Here is an 18,563-nt window from a genome sequence, read left to right as displayed (position 1 = left end):
TTTATCGGTCCGAGAGCCGGTCGGTTTAGAGAAGTTTCACTGTATATACACATATATACATACATAGTCTACTCCGGATAGAATGAAATTCAGGGGACTGACCTGAATTGTTCATTATATCCAAAGTTCAATATAACCAATGCTGAACTACACAAATATTACTACCGGGGCATCTATTTAAGCTTCAATATTACAGATAGTTCAATATAACAGACTTCAATACAAGTGAAGTGGACTGTAATGTATACACACACACACTTGATATTTGCCAAAACAAACTTGGGCAATAAAGCGGGGGTGGCAATATAACAAATTCACCATATGGACAATTCACTGAGCAGTCAAAAGAAATTTAATACCATAAAGTCATTTGGACTCCATTCTGTATAAACATGCATTTATATTATTTTGAGTTTAATTCAGCCATTATTAGTATAATTAACCTGACCACTTGCATACCTTGTTCAGACTATCACACTTCACCACACTGCTATCAAAGTACATTTGTTTGTGAAAATCAGTGGCATATGGCATTATGTGGGGTAAAATTGGCATTACAACAGGGATGTTAACATGGAAGGAAATCTGTTATTTAGGATTTTCAGGCAATAAGCAGGGGTGGCATTATAAAGGGGAGGCAATATATAGAGGGAGTACTGTATATATATATTCCAATGTAAAACTTCAAAATCCCTATCATTGACCAGCCATTGGCCAAGATCTCATGTTGAGGAAACTTAAATGTGCACACAACACAGTCACAAGGTCTCTTTCGTATCAAATTCACAAATCAAGATGATGATCATGTTATACATGTATTCCCCATGTAATCCTTAAACCCGTATTTTTGTCCCATTCAAAATCCAGATTCCATCGTGTGAATAAATAAATGCACACTACAGGAGGATGCTTATATTTCAATTTAACAAACTGTACCCTTGTGGTTCTTGACAAATTTTGTATGAACAGTGAAAACTGCCTAATCAGACACCTGTGCAATCCGATTCACTGGACATTCCAACCCTTATTTTCATTGTTTTTACACCGTTTATTCTGACACACTCATTGTACACCCCCCCCCCCAAAGTTTCCCAGTGCATGTCGGAGAAGACTGATTTCATGGCATAAGGATTTAATTAGATTGAAGGACTTGTTCCTGGATATTAATTTGACATATTGTATCTAGCTTGTGGATCTTGAGAAAAAGATTTTTATTTTATCTTTTCAAACGTACGTATACATCATGTGTAAAAAAAAATTCTTTCATGCAAATTCTGACTTTTCTGTCTTAGTGGTTCTTGAGAAAATTTCTGAAATATAACCCTTTATTATTTCCCCTTTGAAGGGGACATGACCCCAACTTTAATCCCCTGGTAAATTTCATTGAAACTGGTCCAATGATTCTTGAGAAAAAGTGAAAAATGTGGAAAGTTTACAGATGACAGACAGATGATGGACAAATTACAATCAGTTGAGCTCTCAGCTCAGATGAGCAAAAAGGGAAAAGTTAGTTTTTCTCCACTTACCTTTAATAATCCTGTGAAGGGAAGTTATATAAGCTGTGAATTTGTCTATTCCTCTTAGAATTTGATTAAAAATAAAATATATCCTTTTCCCCACAATGCCAACATTATCTCATTTCCATCAGTTGTCATCAATATAAGCATGTATCTCAAAATTTTATTCAAAGTTAATAAAATATGGATAATTCTTTATCAAATTCTTATTAATTTTTCCTGACGATTTATTAGTTTGCTGAGATCAGTCTTGACCTCTTTTAAACAGAATGACTCCTTTATAAGGACATACATGTTTTTCAAGTCCAACAATTAATGGTTTGGGGAAAAATAAATAAAAGATGACTGCATCAAATGGACAAAAATGTTGAAATATAATATCAAAAGTAAACGAATGCTTAAAATTTGGTGCAAGTACCGGTAGGCATTAATCTGTCTCAACTGAAAATGAATGAGGACCGGCCATTCTATGCATGCATACATTGAACCTACAGCAATTGGACATACGTACATGTTAGGATTTGTCACTGAATTTATATTTTTCTGCTGTTTTTTCAAAACATGTTCTAACGAATGTTTTTGTAAGTAATTATCATAAAATTCATAGAAAGAATGTGGATTTGTCTACAATTAATCTTATTTCTTTTCACCGATCATATAGGATTAAACATTCTTTTTGAAGAATTTATCGATGTGTAAACTCCAGACATTTTACTCACAAACCGAATAAAAGTGCAAAGCACTTTAATGTTAAGTTTGTGAGTAAAATGGCCGGAGTTTAAACATCGATAAATTCTTCAAAAAGAATGTTTGATTCTTATAATTCCAATTCATTCACTTCATTAACAATTGCAAAAATTTGAAAAGTTTCCCCGCACTATGTTATTTGTTTTCAGGCGTGTATGAATACATCGCGTTTTCGGATTTATTGATGTGTAAACTCTTGTTCAGCTTTATTTTTGTCCAATCAAAACACTTGTAATAAATAATATTGGAATTATAGTAAAATATACTTCGTTTTATACAGTTGAACCGACTGAAAATGAATATACATGTTAAAGCCTGCTTCCATCCCTAATTAATTATCGATCTTCTTTTCACTCAGAATGTCTACACTATGATATTTGGCAGAATTCAAAATTTCTAAAATTAATTATTAAGCTTGACCTACATGACTTTAACTCTCTATAATAAGCTGAATTAATTCTAACATATTACTAGTCTGTCTGAGTTAAGGTTAGAATAAAAAGTCTACTGTTAGCTCATATCCTCAACACACTGTTGATTCAGACATATTTACCTGCATGATCTTCTTGAGGTCAGTTATATTCATAACCATTCCTGTTACAGGGTCAACCTAATGAATATTCATGATTGAAAAGTTTTAGCATTTGATATACATGCATTGATTAACATATTGTATCGCCATTTTAAATCCCAGAGTTATAACAATGTAGCTGGCAATGACATAACATAATCTATAATCATTTTTATCCGCATTCTATCCCCTCACCAGGGCTCAAAGCTTCAGGAAGGAGAAAAACGAAGAACAGCCCTCACCTCAATGTAAACCCTCATTTGATTCTAAAACTTACAATAATTACAAGTTCTGTTAAATATTTATTGACAACTGACTTACAGTGAGACATGATAATACAACTACTTCTAGAAAAGGAAAGACAGGCAAAGGTCACAGAATGCAAAAATTACCATAACTAATATAAAAATTATATGTACTATTACACACACAGTTAAACTGACAGTATACTAGGCTATATACATGTACTCCCCACTGTCTGATTGTGAACAAGTACACATGTACCTGGTACAGTAAAACATAATTATAGTGAACCATCAAGCCATTACCGAAAAACAGTTCATTATTAATCAAACTTTTGTTACATCTGAACAATATAATTTTCTAACATTTTCTTCTCATGAAAGAATAAATATCACTTCACATATAAGCATGAATTCTTTACAAGTCTGTTTGTTATAACCTGGCGTTTCACTGTATATCATGAAGGAAGTTCAAAATAACTTTGAAGATGGAAGATCAGAACAAAAAGTTGGTTCAAAAAATATATTATTGAATAGAATATACTTACAGGTCCCTTCACAGTCACCTCCACTGAAATAAAAGTTATAATGAAACAAAATTTTGAATCTTAATTTTGTCAATATTTATACCCTCCTGTATGGAAAGAATGTTAATTATAAAGAATGTTAATTATAAAGAATGTTAATTATGTGCCTTGGAAAGTTACTGATCTCTTATATCAACTTCATCTATATTTTTTTTCTCAGAGATTAGCAAGATTTTAAAGCAGCAATATAATCTGTTAAACCTATATACAAGCACATCAAACATATATATAGTATGCAAGTGAAATTGAATGTAAAGATAAGGTAAATATCTACTTGGGACAGAATAATTTGTTTTGAATTCTAACTGATTAAGAAAAATCCAAATACCTTTGTAATTATGCCCATGTCCATTCGGGTTGTTACATTTCCCAAATACATTTTTGTTTTCTTCCTCACCAAGTTGTAAGCTGTCGGTAAAGAGCACTACTATAAAAAAATTTCCTCAAGAATATACAAGCATCCTCATGTAGTACAGATTGAAGCATTGTCGGTAACCCTTTGACCAGTGTTGCATTGTCGGTAACCCTTTGACCACTGTTGCATTGTCGGTAACCTTTTGACCAGTGTTGCATTGTCGGTAACCTTTTGACTAGTGTTGATGTCTCTTAGCAAGACCATCTGTGGATTACTAGTGATGAGATTCAAGTTTCTGAATCTCGTTCAACAAAAAAATCTGGGGGAGGAATTGGATCATCTAATATTCATGTGATCTTCTAAAATACTATGGTGTTAGTACATATACATGTAGTAATATTGTTTATAAATAGAGTATACCATGCTATATTCTAGGGGATAGGATTTTTCTTATTTTCATTTACTATATGCCCATGCTTTCAGAAAATGCTGTCAAAGGAGTTCTGGGGGTGCAGCAGTAGCTTATCTGTATATGCTGAACAGAATGTAATTAAGATTACAGTATTGAATAGATCTGTGTTGGGGTGATATCCAGGAATTCTTCCATTGGTGGAGTTCCAACTGACCAAAGAAAAAAAGTTGAAACACAATTAAGTGCATGTAATAGGTCGCAGGTATTTGCAGTGTTTGTTAATACAAATGTCTTTGGTATGAATCTAACATATATCTAAAATAGGTAATGGATGAAAATTTAAGAAAGCCAACTCCTACATGTATGTTATGGTAAGGTAATGGGCCAATGGCACCTGGAGCATCATGAAGGTTAACATTTGTGGCATTTAAATTTCACCTACAGCTGCTGACATCCCAATATGAAAGAAATTTTTTTAATGCCATGGGCCGTACATAAAGTAAAACAGAAAGATTCATCAGTGTGCATGGATGTGGTGGTGGTGGTGGGGGTGGGTGGGGGGGGGGGCACATCCCACAATCATGTGGATTTTAGAACTTAGCCATGTAATATGTTAATCCAACAGCAATGGTCAACAAACTCAGTTAAAATCAAATTAGAACACCACACACATATATACAGAATAAAATTTATTCCCACACTTGGGCCCAGTATTGTGCAAATGTGCATGCAACACAGCATAAATGACTAGTGACATTATAACAGTACACTATACACGGTCACACTTAATCTAAATGGAAACAGCAATATATGTACATAAACAATAGCATCACACTGAAACTGTTTTTATTTGATTTAACGCCTAATTTTACACAAACTTGTATTCAATGGTGTTGTACATGTATAATATAAAAAGCTTTAAAAGAATAAACAATACATCATATACATGCAAACACAATCTACATACACTAAACTAAAAACATGTACATTAAAACTGTCTAAACAAATGTGTTTTCAATTTGGCTTTGAAAGTATGAAAATGAAAAGATTTGGACTGTCTTATTTCAGCCAGTAAACTGTTCCACAGTCTCAGACCAATGGTTCCGAAACTTCTATCACTGAAAGTTTTACGCCTGTTAAAAGGAACAATGTAGCAACTCTCAGAAGATTGAGCGGAGCACAACTTTTTATTTGGTACCTGTTTATAACATTTATGACAGGAATGATTAGACTGTGTAATATATGATGAATATAAAGTGGGACATATAGTACTCGTAACATTTGCAGTCAGACAAATTTGATAACAATGTATAAAATCGACAGCACAAAAAAGCAGTATTACAACAAAAAGCCCCCCCCCCCCCCCCCCCCCCCCCCCCCAAAAAGAAAAAAGTGCTCAAGGACACATTTGGTCCACTTATGTTGTTAATTGATCAGGCACTCAACAAATAGAGAAAAAATAGAAAAAGATAATACTTATTAAGAAATTCGACACATATATTAGATACATAGGGACTAAGCCTGTTTTGGGCCCAAAATCTGTAATACCATAATCTATATTTAATGGTAACACAGAGTTCGGGCCCAAAACAAGCTTAGCCCCTGTGATTAGATACAAACAGCTAACAACAACAAAGAGCTGGTGTTACAGGACAAAGAGAGAGTAAGGCCATCATTAAAAATATTTTTGTTTGATGTACTCCGACCCACATTTTTCAAGGTGGTTCGGTAGGTAGGTTGTTTTTTTGGGAATGTCATGAATTTTTTTTTTATATTTTCTTTTGAGATAAGGAGAATATTCTATTTTTCAAGGGAACCAAAAAAAAATTAATTAAAAAAATGAAATTTTAAATTGCTGAAAAAAATGATCAGGTAGGAGCAAATTTGACGGGTCGGTCGGAGTACATCAAACAAATCCATTTTTATTTTTGGCCTAACTTAAAGTAGTTTGCACAAGCACATGTTTCAGGCATGTGAATAAACTTAACTGCAATCCTACAATACAAAATAAGTTATGAAAACTTGAGTTAAATTAATACATTGAAGTGGACAAACATAATGTGAAGTATCACTGTCAAAGTTGTCCCAGTTTATCAGGTCCAGTCCAAAAACTATTTCTACCTACGTAGCTATTAATAGCCACCTAGGTATTTAAACCTACTTATAGTAGCTTCTTCTACCTGTTTTCAAAAATATAAATAAATAATAATTAAGGCACATCTTTTAAACAGGTCAGTCATTTTATCATGTAATGCATGTGCATGGCAAAATTCGGAGTGTAAATTTGAATACTTTAAAAGGATGGAGAATGTAGAGAAAATGCATGAAAAATCGCCCCAAAAACCTGCATGAAGGTAAATTTCAAATACAGATTTGTAAGACATTCTTGACTTTTTATCACATAGCTTTGATCCTAAGCTCCTAGAAATGGAACTGGGTGCAGTTGTTGTTGTCGGTTCCTTTTTATTTCCATGCAGTATCACAGGTAGTGTCCACACTAGTGGGCCCCTTTCCAGGTATCTGGCTGGCTGCACGCATGGCAGATCTCACCTCAGATCTCCATTCTTTCCGGTCTTGAGGGTCGGCAGTAGAGAGCTTCCATTTTCTACGATCTTTCTCCGTCAGCTCTCTACAAGATAACATTGGCCGACCAACTCTACGTCTCCCAGGAACTTGTATATTTAGAGCGCACTTGACTGCACTGTTGGATCTGACAACATGGCCATACCAGCGGAGTCTCCTTTCCCTTAAGATGAGGTCGAGGTCGTCGATGCCAAGCCGCCCCAGCAATTAAGTTGAACTTACAGTGGCCATATCTTCAGGCTTGATGTTACAGATCTGTCTTATCATGGCCCTGTCATTGCGTAGTAGGCGATGAAGATTTGGCTTGGTCAGTGCCCAGGTCTCACTGGCATGGAGCATAGCGCTCCGTACACAGGTGTTATACACTCGACCACGGGTCTTATATGACAGGTGGCGTGATGTCAGGACTGGTAGCAGCTCCCTAAATTTCTTCCAAGCAGTCTTCACATGCGTATTGGCTGCAAGGTCACAGCCACCAGCTGCGGAAAGCATGTCTCCGAGGTAGCAGAAGGAGCCTACAACCTCCAACTTGTCCAGACCAACTAGGATATCACTCTGCGGCCTGTCGTCAAGAGGGCGAGCAGTTCCTCTGCATCTTGATGCAAATTCAAAAGTATAATCATTTTTTGTTGTAATATTTTTGTGGTATTCATCAATCGTCAGTGTTAGTGAATCAAGAAATTTGGTACACACCATATTGCGCCGTTCCTGAGTATGGCCACAAAATGCGAGTAAAGGAAAAAGCTGGTAAAGATAGCTACCTGGAGTAGGTTTAAATACCTAGGTAGCTATAAGTGGCTACGTAGGTAGACATTATAGTCTTTGGACTGGACCTGTTCATGATAATCCAATTTAATAAAGATGACAACTGCATGTATAAAAAAGTGCCTTCGATTTTCAGCTTCATTTAACAAGCAGTTAATTGGTATATATTATATCTTCGCTTGCAGTTTCGTGCAAATATCTCTTTCTATCCACAAAATTATGAGTCTAGAAGAGATTTGGAATTTTGTAAGAGTTTTTCTTTGAAATTACACATATCAAAGAAACGTACTTCTACAAACCAAGATTTCTTTTACTATAATTAAATCTCAATTCAGTTTTCCGGGCCACAAAATGGATAAAATAAAAACTCCCTGTGGTTTAATCTTAATTCCTTCATGTATATTATAACAAGCTTAATTAAGTTTCTCGTGGCAAGAGGTAATTCTGCCAATGAACATTTGAAAATGTTTGTGCCTGCAGCACCCTGAATAATTCTTGTGCTTCTATGGTAAACCCATCGCTGGATCCACCTATGCATGTGTCCTAATTTTATATATTACCTGTGTAACCTATGACATGCACTGAAACTTTCTATTCTCGTTATGTACACAACAGGTGCTGTCATTTTTTTTTTTCCAGTTTCGATAACTGGCCTAGAGTGATCTACCTTGGCTGTTTTAACCAATGAGAAAACGTCTTTCATACGAAATGACGGGATGGACATCAGCAGAAAACATCAACAGACAAGACTCATAATTGTTTTGATAACATACTCCTCGATCTCCCTAGCTGTTGCTCAAAGTAAGTCACGTTCTTTAAGTTCGTTCAAAATGGTTTCAATGTGGTAGTGAAGAGAAAAGAACTAAACTTTCCGAATTTCCTCGATGTTTATTTACTTTTTGTCATGCCAAAAGTTTCTCGCATTCTTGTGTTATATTGTGGGGATTACACACAATATAGTTTATTAAATAACTTGATCAACATCATAATGCAAGCATTGAATGGGTCACTTCATTGACAGAATTAGTTTTATTTTGTTTTATATCAATCATTCTTCCAATGGACAGGTTGGGAACACTTCCCCTATAGTGAGATGTTCTCGCTAAAACGCGATTATCCCTCTATAGCTAGAGAGTAAACATTACCATAAACAGGTATTTTGACGTCTTTATTGAAAATAATGGCAAATCCTGTGCGACGCTGAATAAGTGCGACACACACTCAACATGATGCGAATTGTTGCTATGAAATTGACAACATAGTCAAGAAATTGCATATCAGAGTTACTGTGTAAGAGGGAAGCAGTCTGAAATCCAATACACATTGTGAGTGTTTTTTGTTTTGATTAATATATTTGCAGAAGTATCAGACATTTTAGCACTTTTTCTTCTTTTCTCGTGAAACACAAAGAGATGTACTCCACGGGTATTTTTCTCGGTTGTACGGGATATATTTAATCTCGCTAGAGAGGGATAATCGTGTTTTAGCGAGAATATCTCGCTATAGGGGAAGTGTTCCCAACCTGATGGAGGCTTAACATTGAAGTACAGGTTGGGAACACTTCCCCTATAGTGAGATATTTTCACCAAAACGTGATTATCCCTCTCTAACGAGAGTAAATATACCTCGTACAACTGAGAAAAACACCTGTGGTGTACATCTCTTCGTGTTTCATGTGAAAAGAAGAAAAAGTGCTAAAATGTCTCGACTGATACTTCTGCAAATATATTAATCAAAACAAAAACACTCATGATGTATATTGGATTTCAGACTGCTTCCTTCTTATGCAGCAACTTTGATATGTAATTTCTTGAATATGGTGTCAATTTTATAGAATTAATTTGCGTCATGTTGAGTGTGTCACACTTATTTAGCATTGCACCGTATGCACGGGATTTACCATTATTTTCAATAAAGACGCCTAAACACCTGTCTATGGTAATGTGTACTCTCTCGCTAAAGAGGGATAATCACATTTTAGTGAGAATGTCCCGCTATAGAGGAATTGTTCCCAACCTGATAAATACAACGTGATTTCTTAATCATTCATGATGACAAAACAAAAGTCACAGCAACATATACAAGAAATTCAAAATACAGCACATGTTAACCCAGACGAAACAGGCTAAAATGAACACCTACAAGCTAAAATAAAAATAATGAAGCAGTGCTCTTTTTTCATTTTGTTTTTTTAAATCAACGATTTTTCCCATGATTACTTAGCCTAGTGGGTCAACAGGCATTGTTTGGACAAGTCGCTGACGTAGGTCATATGGTGAAATGTGCATATAGGTCTCTTGACAATTCCACCTCTAACCCACAACCTGTTTATCGCAAGTCTAGGTCCAAAGTCTCAAATTTCATGCCACATCAGGGTTATCACGAGGGATTTTTAAATGCGAATCGTGGACTCATGGTTAATAAGCAGCACGAGTCCCATGAACCTTTTTGATAATCATCTACGTGATTAGCAGTGCACTCTCTTATCATCACTACAACCTGACCTCAATATGACAACAAATTAACATAGACAGGACATGTTGTGATGGAATACTGTTGTTGTTTGTCGATGATCTGTAAATAATAAAAAACAACGCTACTTTCCATTCTGATAAAAATGGCTACCAAAAGACTTGGTAAATCATAAACTCCGATTTTGAAATAAAATAAATAACAAAAACCTCATACTTGGAATTCAATTTAATCACCCCTACAAGTGAACAGGACTCGTGGCACATGTTTATATTTTTCATCATGATGCAATGTCCGACCTTTAAAGCATTTATTTGACTCTGTGTTTCTTAAGAAATCATAAAAGAAAAATACGGATAGAAACAGTTGTTGAAATTGGTCGTTCATGTAAGCGTTTTTATGATTCTGAGTGCAAGTTTAAAACAAATTGTGCCTCACCGACTTAAAATGAAAAGTTTACAGATGACTGATAAACTGGATAGAAAAATATTTGATCAGAAAAGATCTTTTGAGCTTCAAGTTAAAACAGCATCCATGTCTTTAGCTGAGTACATTTGGAGAATTTCCAGTTAAGTATGTTTACAACTTGATCTTTTTTATGAATACAAAAAGCACCCAAGAGAGATTAAAGAATGCATAAATTGTAAATTTGTGATGACATATTATTAAAGGTATCAGTGTACAAATGCCAGCTTCTCCATATGTTGTTTAGATGTTAGGCTTGTTCATGCAAGTTGCTGTTTTCAAGAAGTGCTTGCCGGTGCCTTTTACAAAGAAAAATCACATGAATTAGCCCACCAAATTTGTAAGAATGTTTCAATTTCTGAACCTGTACTGTGACCTTAATCACTTAAACCAATGTGCAAAATCATTTAATTTGATTTCTGGTAAAATAAAGCTTACCTGTTACAGGAAAGGCACTTTAGATCACCTTAGTCACCCAGTTTAGTCACAGGCCAATAGCAATAGTTTTCTGAGACCTTAAAAAATCTTCTTCTCTACAACTGCATATCTGTAAGAAAAGCTATATGTAATATAGTCATGTAGAGAAGGAAAGTCTCTACCAAAATTGTAAATATCATGATCCCCGGGGTAGAGGTTCTGACTCCAGGGTGGGGCCAAACTTGGCATATGGTATTCATGTGTATAACATTTAAACATCTTCTTTAATGCTATTGATACTTATAAATTGAAACTGAATAGATATTTAAAAGGAGAAGGTAGTCTTTTACGAAAATTTAAAATTTCTTGATCCCTGGGAAGAGGTTTTAGTACCAGGATGGGGCCAGACTGGTCATAGTGATTAAACATCTATATTGTTTGAAAGACTTCTTTAATTTTGCTGATAGTAGGCCTATATATACAAACTAAATGCATATTTAGGAAAATGCTAAAATTCCAGAATTGTGAATTTTGCAACCCTGGGGTTCTGACTCTATGATGGGTCCAAAATTGTAAGATAATGTTTACATAACATATGTAAACTTATCATCAGTATGTGCACTTTCAGGGGCATTTGTGTTTTTAAAGAACACATTTTGTCTTATACTGCTGTCGAGTATTAAAATTTAGCTTTATGTGCTGAACAGCAAATTTTTAATATAACATAAAAAAAATTTAAGCCCTTGATACTAGTGATACTTTTAACTAATACTCAGGTGACTGATAAGGCCTGTGTGCCTCTTGTAACAACTAAGTGTGTGTTTGCTAAATTTAGTGATAATATAAAGAAAAATTCTTTGAAAATTCTTTTCAGGTGCAACAAATACTGATCTACCATTGATTTCTGTGAGCACAGATTCACCAAAGAACGTTACATTGCCCACAGAACTTCCTCAAGTGATACCACACCGCTGTCCCGATAACGCCCAGTGTAACACATTGGGTCCAGAATGTCTGAAATGTCAGTTTAACTTTCATTGTCGGTATGGGAAGGACACTTCAGTGAATTGTACAGTGAACGAGGAAATTCAATGTTCAGTAAGGGGAAAGATTTTGTCATTTTACAACAATTTGTGGAGTAGCAAATATTTCATTTTTTATGCTCACAATCAGAAATATTAAATGATGTAGTCATCCAAAAAGAATCCCTCAAATGGCACAAAATGACCTTATTCATTAAGTTAAAGATTTCAGCCAACTACGGTTTGGAACTATATTCCTCCTTCCTAATATTACAACTTAGAATTTTGTTTTATGCAGGGTTCTAAGGAGCAGACCAAAACCTTCAATTGTAGGTATTGTTACCAGTTGCATGAATCTTATTACACATGTAGCAAGATGAATGCCACCTGTGCCGTCAGAACTGCCCCTCGCAGTCGTTACACATCAGAATGTCAAGTCAAAGAAAATGTGTTTTGTTTAGGTAAGTACACATGTTTATACAGGTAATTGTGTATTTGTTGAGTCTGCACACACACAAGGTCTGGATACTGTGTATACCGCCTCCCCCATCTGTAATATGAAATTTTGGGTGTGTTTTGTCAAACTGCATTTTTTCCTCTTTCATTTACAACATGTATGTGTTGTTTCATACCATGAATATTACAACCAACATGTTCTTCAACCTTATAAGGGATATTGATGAATGTGCTATGACTACGGTAATTGACTGCACAGATGAAAAATCATTCAATTTATAGCATGTATATTTATATATCATTTTGGTAGAATTGAGATACATGCCAGGCATAATATTCAATTTTATGAACAAAAATGCGCCTGTTTGTGGACCATGACTTTAGATGCTCAAGATGCAGGGGAACAGCTCGCCCTCTTGACGGCAGGCCTTCCGTAGCTGGTGGCTGTGACCTTGCAATCACTACGCATGTTAAAACTGCTTGGAAGAAGTTCAAGGAGCTGCTACCAGTCCTGACATCACGTCACCTGTCGTACAAGACCAGTGGTCCAATATAACATTTGTGTATGGAGCACTATTCTCCATGCCAGTGAGACCTGGGCACTGACCAAGCCAAATCTTCATTGCTTACAACGCAATGACAGGGCCATGATAAGACAGATCTGCAACATCAAGCCAGAAGATATGGCCACTGTAGGTTCAACTGAATTGCTGGGGCGGCTTGGTATCAATGACCTTGATCTCATCTTAAGGGAAAGGAGACTCCACTGGTATGGCCACATTGTCAGATTCAGCAGTGCAGTCAAGTGCGCTCTCAATATACAAGTTCCTGGTAGGCGTAGAGTTGGTCGGCCAATGCTATCATGGAGAGAGCTGACAGAGAAAGATCTAAGAGAATGGAAGCTCTCTACTGCCATCCTTCATGACCAGAAAAAATGGAGATCTGAGGTGAGATCTGCCAATGCGTGCAGCTAGCCAGATACATGTACCTGGAAAGGGGCCCACTAGTGTGGAAAATACCTGTACATCTGTACATACAATGTACATGTAAATAAAAAGGAACCAACAACAACAAAAACACAAAAATACATGTACATGTATAGTCAAACCTTGTTATTTTGAATCTGATTGGGGTCAAGAAAAAAAGCCTCTATATATGCAAGAGTTTGAGATGCAAAATGAGTGATGAAAATGTAGTTGGGAGTTTCAAATCACTTTGACATATCTATGAAATTTGAGATATCTATGAAATTTGAGATATCTATGAAATTTGAGATATTGATGTTTTAGATATCGAAGTTCAACTGTAATAAAAGGTTTAACAAAAATTATTTAAAGTTTAATTTGGTGGGGGTGTTTGGAGGTGGGGGGTGTTTGGTGGGGGGTGTTTGGTGGGGGTGTTTGGTGGGGGTGTTTGGAGGGGGTGTTTGGTGGGGGTGTTTGGAGGGGGTGTTTGGTGGGGGTGTTTGGTGGGGGGTGTTTGGTGGGGGGTGTTTGGAGGGGGTGTTTGGTGGGGGTGTTTGGAGGGGGTGTTTGGTGGGGGGTGTTTGGTGGGGGGGGTTTGGAGGGGGTGTTTGGAGGGGGTGTTTGGAGGGGGTGTTTGGTGGGGGTGTTTGGAGGGGGTGTTTGGTGGGGGTGTTTGGTGGGGGGTGTTTGGTGGTGGGGGGTGTTTGGAGGTGGGGGGTGTTTGGAGGGGGTGTTTGGTGGGGGTGTTTGGTGGGGGTGTTTGGAGGGGGTGTTTGGTGGGGGGTGTTTGGAGGGGGTGTTTGGTGGGGGTGTTTGGAGGGGGTGTTTGGAGGGGGTGTTTGGTGGGGGTGTTTGGTGGGGGTGTTTGGTGGGGGGTGTTTGGAGGGGGTGTTTGGAGGGGGTGTTTTGGTGTGGGGGTGTTTGGTGGGGGGTGTTTGGAGGGGGGTGTTTGGTGGGGGGTGTTTGGTGGGGGGTGTTTGGTGGGGGGTGTTTGGTGGGGGGTGTTTGGAGGGGGTGTTTGGTGGGGGTGTTTGGAGGAGGTGTTTGGAGGGGGGTGTTTGGTGGGGGGTGTTTGGAGGGGGTGTTTGGTGGGGGGTGTTTGGAGGGGGTGTTTGGTGGGGGGTGTTTGGAGGGGGTGTTTGGAGGGGGTGTTTGGTGGGGGGTGTTTGGTGGGGGGTGTTTGGAGGGGGTGTTTGGTGGGGGGTGTTTGGAGGGGGTGTTTGGTGGGGGTGTTTGGAGGGGGTGTTTGGTGGGGGGTGTTTGGAGGGGGTGTTTGGTGGGGGGTGTTTGGTGGGGGGTGTTTGGAGGGGGTGTTTGGTGGGGGGTGTTTGGTGGGGGGTGTTTGGAGGGGGTGTTTGGTGGAGGGGCGTTTGGTGGGGGGTGTTTGGAGGGGGCGTTTGGTGGGGGGCGTTTGGAGGGGGTGTTTGGAGGGGGTGTTTGGTGGGGGTGTTTGGTGGGGGGTGTTTGGTGGGGGTGTTTGGAGGGGGCGTTTGGTGGGGGGTGTTTGGAGGGGGCGTTTGGTGGGGGGCGTTTGGAGGGGGTGTTTGGAGGGGGTGTTTGGTGGGGGGTGTTTGGTGGGGGTGTTTGGAGGGGGTGTTTGGAGGGGGTGTTTGGTGGGGGGGTGTTGTTGTACAGTAACCAGACCCCATGTCCCTGTAGTTGAATCTGGTATACATGTATAGTACAGGCAAGTTATAGGGTTTTACAATGCAACTGATCATTTCATTGGATATATGTACTGAAATGCTATTATTTCTGTATTAACAGGTAGCAGAACATTTCAGAAGCGACTGTTGTGTAATTGGACAAGTGGATACAAATGGTCGACAGCACTGGCACTAAGGTATGTTGTACACAGGGTCAGGACAAATTGACTTGGTATCTATGGAAACATTCAAATGACTTTATTTGTGGTCAAACAGTCAAAGATAGATCACAGAACTGTGCTCTGGGATACTTCATTTTCTTCTTTTGCTATTTTCATTAATGAGAAATTTCAGGGGCAAGATCAAAAGTTCAATGTCTGACAAAAAACTAAATTCACATAGGTTTCACTAAGAAACCCCCCCCCCCCCCCCCCCCCCCTTTTAAAACTATATATGATGAATGCTGAAACTAATTGATTAACAAGTAAAAACATACGAGTTTAAATGACACTCTGTATACCTTTTCTACTGTTTATTCACAAATGAAAGTGTACATTAAAACTATAAACTATTCAATGTTCATTTAAAAAATGTAGTATTATCATGTGTTTTTTAACAGTTGCTTGTCTGTTTTTTCTTTTTCCACTAAAGTGTAATCGATGTCGGATGACAGAAATTTATGGGAGTTTTTACCCTTCCTCCCCCTAATTATTTGAATTTAGATTTTTATCTGACTATGATCTTTTGATCTTGCCCCTTAGCACAGTCATGTTTTAGCACAATTGCTCTTCCAGACACTATGGTGCAAACAAAATTTAGCACATTTACAATTTCTTACAGAACATTTAACACAATATAGCACATTACAATTTCTTACAGAAAATTTAGCACATTTTAGCACACTTACAATTTCTTACAGAAACATTCACAAGTAATGCAATTAAAAATGTTTGATCCACCATGTTTGTTGACATTTTACTGATGAGTATTGTGATTTGCATTTTGAGGCTTTAAGATTTTGTTCATTTGCCCCATTATTTGAATGGAAAAAATATATCTATTTTAGATTTGTGAAAAAGGAATGGGTTGGTTCAATCTGTTGACAAGATTAGAAAATTGCAATGAATTAGGTGGTCAAATATAAAGACTGTAATACAGTTTATCATTGTAAATTGTTTATGAAATTTTAACACATACATTACTCAGTGTTTTTAGCTCACCTGAGTTGAAAGCTCAAGTAAGCTTTACTATTGCCTGTTGTCTGTCATCTGCCTGTAAACTTTTTACATTTTTGACTTCTTCTCCAGAACCACTGGACCAATTTCAACCAAACTTGGCAAAAATATTGTTCCACTTTCTGTACTTTCTCTTTACAGTGTTACACTTGGAGGGTTCGGAGTGGACCGTTTCTACCTTGGACAGTGGAAGGAGGGTCTGGGCAAGCTGTTCAGTTTTGGGGGTCTGGGAGTGTGGACTATTGTGGATGTGATCCTGATAGCTGTGGGTTATGTAGGACCTGCTGATGGATCTCTCTATATATAAGCATCATTCTGGGCTGAGTTTCTCGAAAGAAAAAAAAAAACTTAATTCGAAACTTGGACTTCAAACTGATTCAAATTAACTGTTTTTAGTCCACTACTGCTCTTTAGTTGTAGGAAGCAGTAGCGGATTAAAAACAGCTAATTCTTAATTGGATTACTTGGACTTAGTCTGAGATTTTACACAAATTTTGACAGCTCAAATGAAAGAAAACTCAAACTGAAGTTAGATTTTTTTTAGAAATCCAGGCCTGATAAACTGACATCATGTAAACTGTTCTATATATAGATGAACTCACAATAAGTGTGTTATATGTATGACAAGTGTTTATTTGGAATATGTGTAACAAGTGCTCATTAGTACACATGTATCCAATGTGTATTGGGTTTATCTGAAACAAGTGTTTAATTGGCAAGTGTTTATATGGTATATGTGTAATGAGTGCTATATTACAGCATGTTTATCTTGTATGTGATAAAATTGTGAATGTGAATGTTTAGCTGTTTTTTACCGTTTAAATTTTGAATGTGCTGTTTGCAAGATTATTGATATGTGTCCAAGATATTGAATTAATGAGGCGATGAATGTGAATTTCATGGGAATGTGAGAATTTATTATTAACAGTATTCATGTTAATTAAAATTTCTTTTTAATGAAAGAAAATATTTTGTCTATGGTGTCTTTTTCTTATAAAAGAGTTCTTGTAGTAGAATGGGCAGGAAACCCTCTCATAGGGATCTTGTTCTGTGTGTGACATTGCTCCCACAGCAAGACCTATCGGTCACAGCTTGAAAGGAAGTCCTTGATTCACCACAGATGACACTTTTTTAGCTGACCTGAGCAGGAGTCTTAGCTGATCTACTAGTGTTTTTGACTTATATTCTAGAACCACTTAACTGATTTCAATGAAACTTGGTCATGTCCCCTTCCAAGAGAAGTAATAGTGAAAATCGAATGGTGTGTTTAAAATATGTTCTCATCAAGACAAGATTTACTTTATCAGAAAAAACGACACTAATTGTATGACAGCTTTGATATATAATGAAGTTTAAAAAATGATAGGCACTTGGGTCGCAGATACATTGTAGTATGTACATGTAAATTTAATATCGAGTAAATTCAAACTATATATATGGCTTTGACATTTTCCCCCCACTGTATGCTGTTGATTTTTAGTTTTCTTTAATCCAATTTGCTTAATGTATACTATTGTGCTATATTTGAAAATGGACCTTGCCCACTGTGTTAGATGCATAATAAATTCAATCATGTAGGTTTTTCGTTTGTCCATCTGTCTGCAACAACTTTAACATGTATATTCCTTTTGACACGATTGTTCTTTAGGTGGCATCCCGTGGGGATCCGGGGTAGAATAGGTCCTCAGTACCCCTTGCTTGTCATAGAAGGCGACTATATGGGGCGGTCCTTCAGACGAGACCACAAAAACCGAGGTCCTGTGTCACAGCAGGTGTGGCATGATAAAGATCCCCCCTTGCTCAGAGGCCATAAGCGCCGAGCATAGGCCGAAATTTTGCAGCCCTTCTCCAGCAGTTGTGACGTCTCCATATGAGTGAAATATTCTTGAGAGGGACGTTAAACAATATTCAATCAATCTTTAGGTGGCAAAATGTTTGACTGCCTTACTTTTACCTTGGAGTTTGACCTACTTTCGAAAAAGTTTAACCTTAAGTCATAACTTTTGAATGGATGGTGATGGGGTTTTCATATTTCACATTGTTTTTTATATCAAGAGTTTCGACCTTGTGACCTGTACTTTGTAGTTTGACCTTCTTTAAAAAAGA

The 18,563-nt window shown here is 37.2% G+C and overlaps 2 protein-coding genes across 2 annotated transcripts in view; one reads left to right on the top strand and one right to left on the bottom strand.

Annotated features, from left to right (window-relative positions):
* Positions 1-8,503, bottom strand: part of LOC130055145 (6-pyruvoyl tetrahydrobiopterin synthase-like) — a 13,522-nt gene extending 5,019 nt beyond the window's left edge. Inside the window, exons 1-4 of the mRNA XM_056166748.1 lie at positions 8,340-8,503; positions 3,993-4,072; positions 3,626-3,648; positions 2,818-2,874 (exon numbers count right to left, since the gene is read on the bottom strand). Of these exons, the coding sequence (XP_056022723.1) occupies positions 2,818-2,874; positions 3,626-3,648; positions 3,993-4,072; positions 8,340-8,503 (324 nt within the window). The remainder of the gene's footprint in view (positions 1-2,817; positions 2,875-3,625; positions 3,649-3,992; positions 4,073-8,339) is intronic.
* On the top strand, positions 8,460-18,035 carry LOC130055143 (TM2 domain-containing protein 3-like). The gene is made up of 5 exons (XM_056166746.1): positions 8,460-8,580; positions 12,008-12,231; positions 12,454-12,616; positions 15,344-15,419; positions 16,599-18,035. Exons 1-5 carry the CDS (start codon positions 8,496-8,498, stop codon positions 16,762-16,764), a joined length of 714 nt encoding a protein of 237 aa, XP_056022721.1. The 5' UTR covers positions 8,460-8,495; the 3' UTR covers positions 16,765-18,035.
* Positions 18,036-18,563: the final 528 nt, after the last annotated feature.

Source organism: Ostrea edulis, chromosome 5 (genome assembly GCF_947568905.1).
Source record: "Ostrea edulis chromosome 5, xbOstEdul1.1, whole genome shotgun sequence".
Taxonomy (NCBI): Eukaryota; Metazoa; Mollusca; class Bivalvia; order Ostreida; family Ostreidae; genus Ostrea; species Ostrea edulis.
The sequence above is the reverse complement of the archived record's forward strand: the minus strand, read 5'-3'. Positions and strand labels throughout refer to the sequence as shown.

Coding starts and splice junctions, on each gene's coding strand:
- LOC130055143 (XM_056166746.1), top strand. CDS start 8,496: ATGGACATCAGCAGAAAACATCAACAGACAAGACTCATAATTGTTTTG. Junction 12,617..15,343: donor AGAAAATGTGTTTTGTTTAG/GTAAGTACACAT, acceptor CTGTATTAACAG/GTAGCAGAACATTTCAGAAG. Junction 15,420..16,598: donor TCGACAGCACTGGCACTAAG/GTATGTTGTACA, acceptor TTCTCTTTACAG/TGTTACACTTGGAGGGTTCG.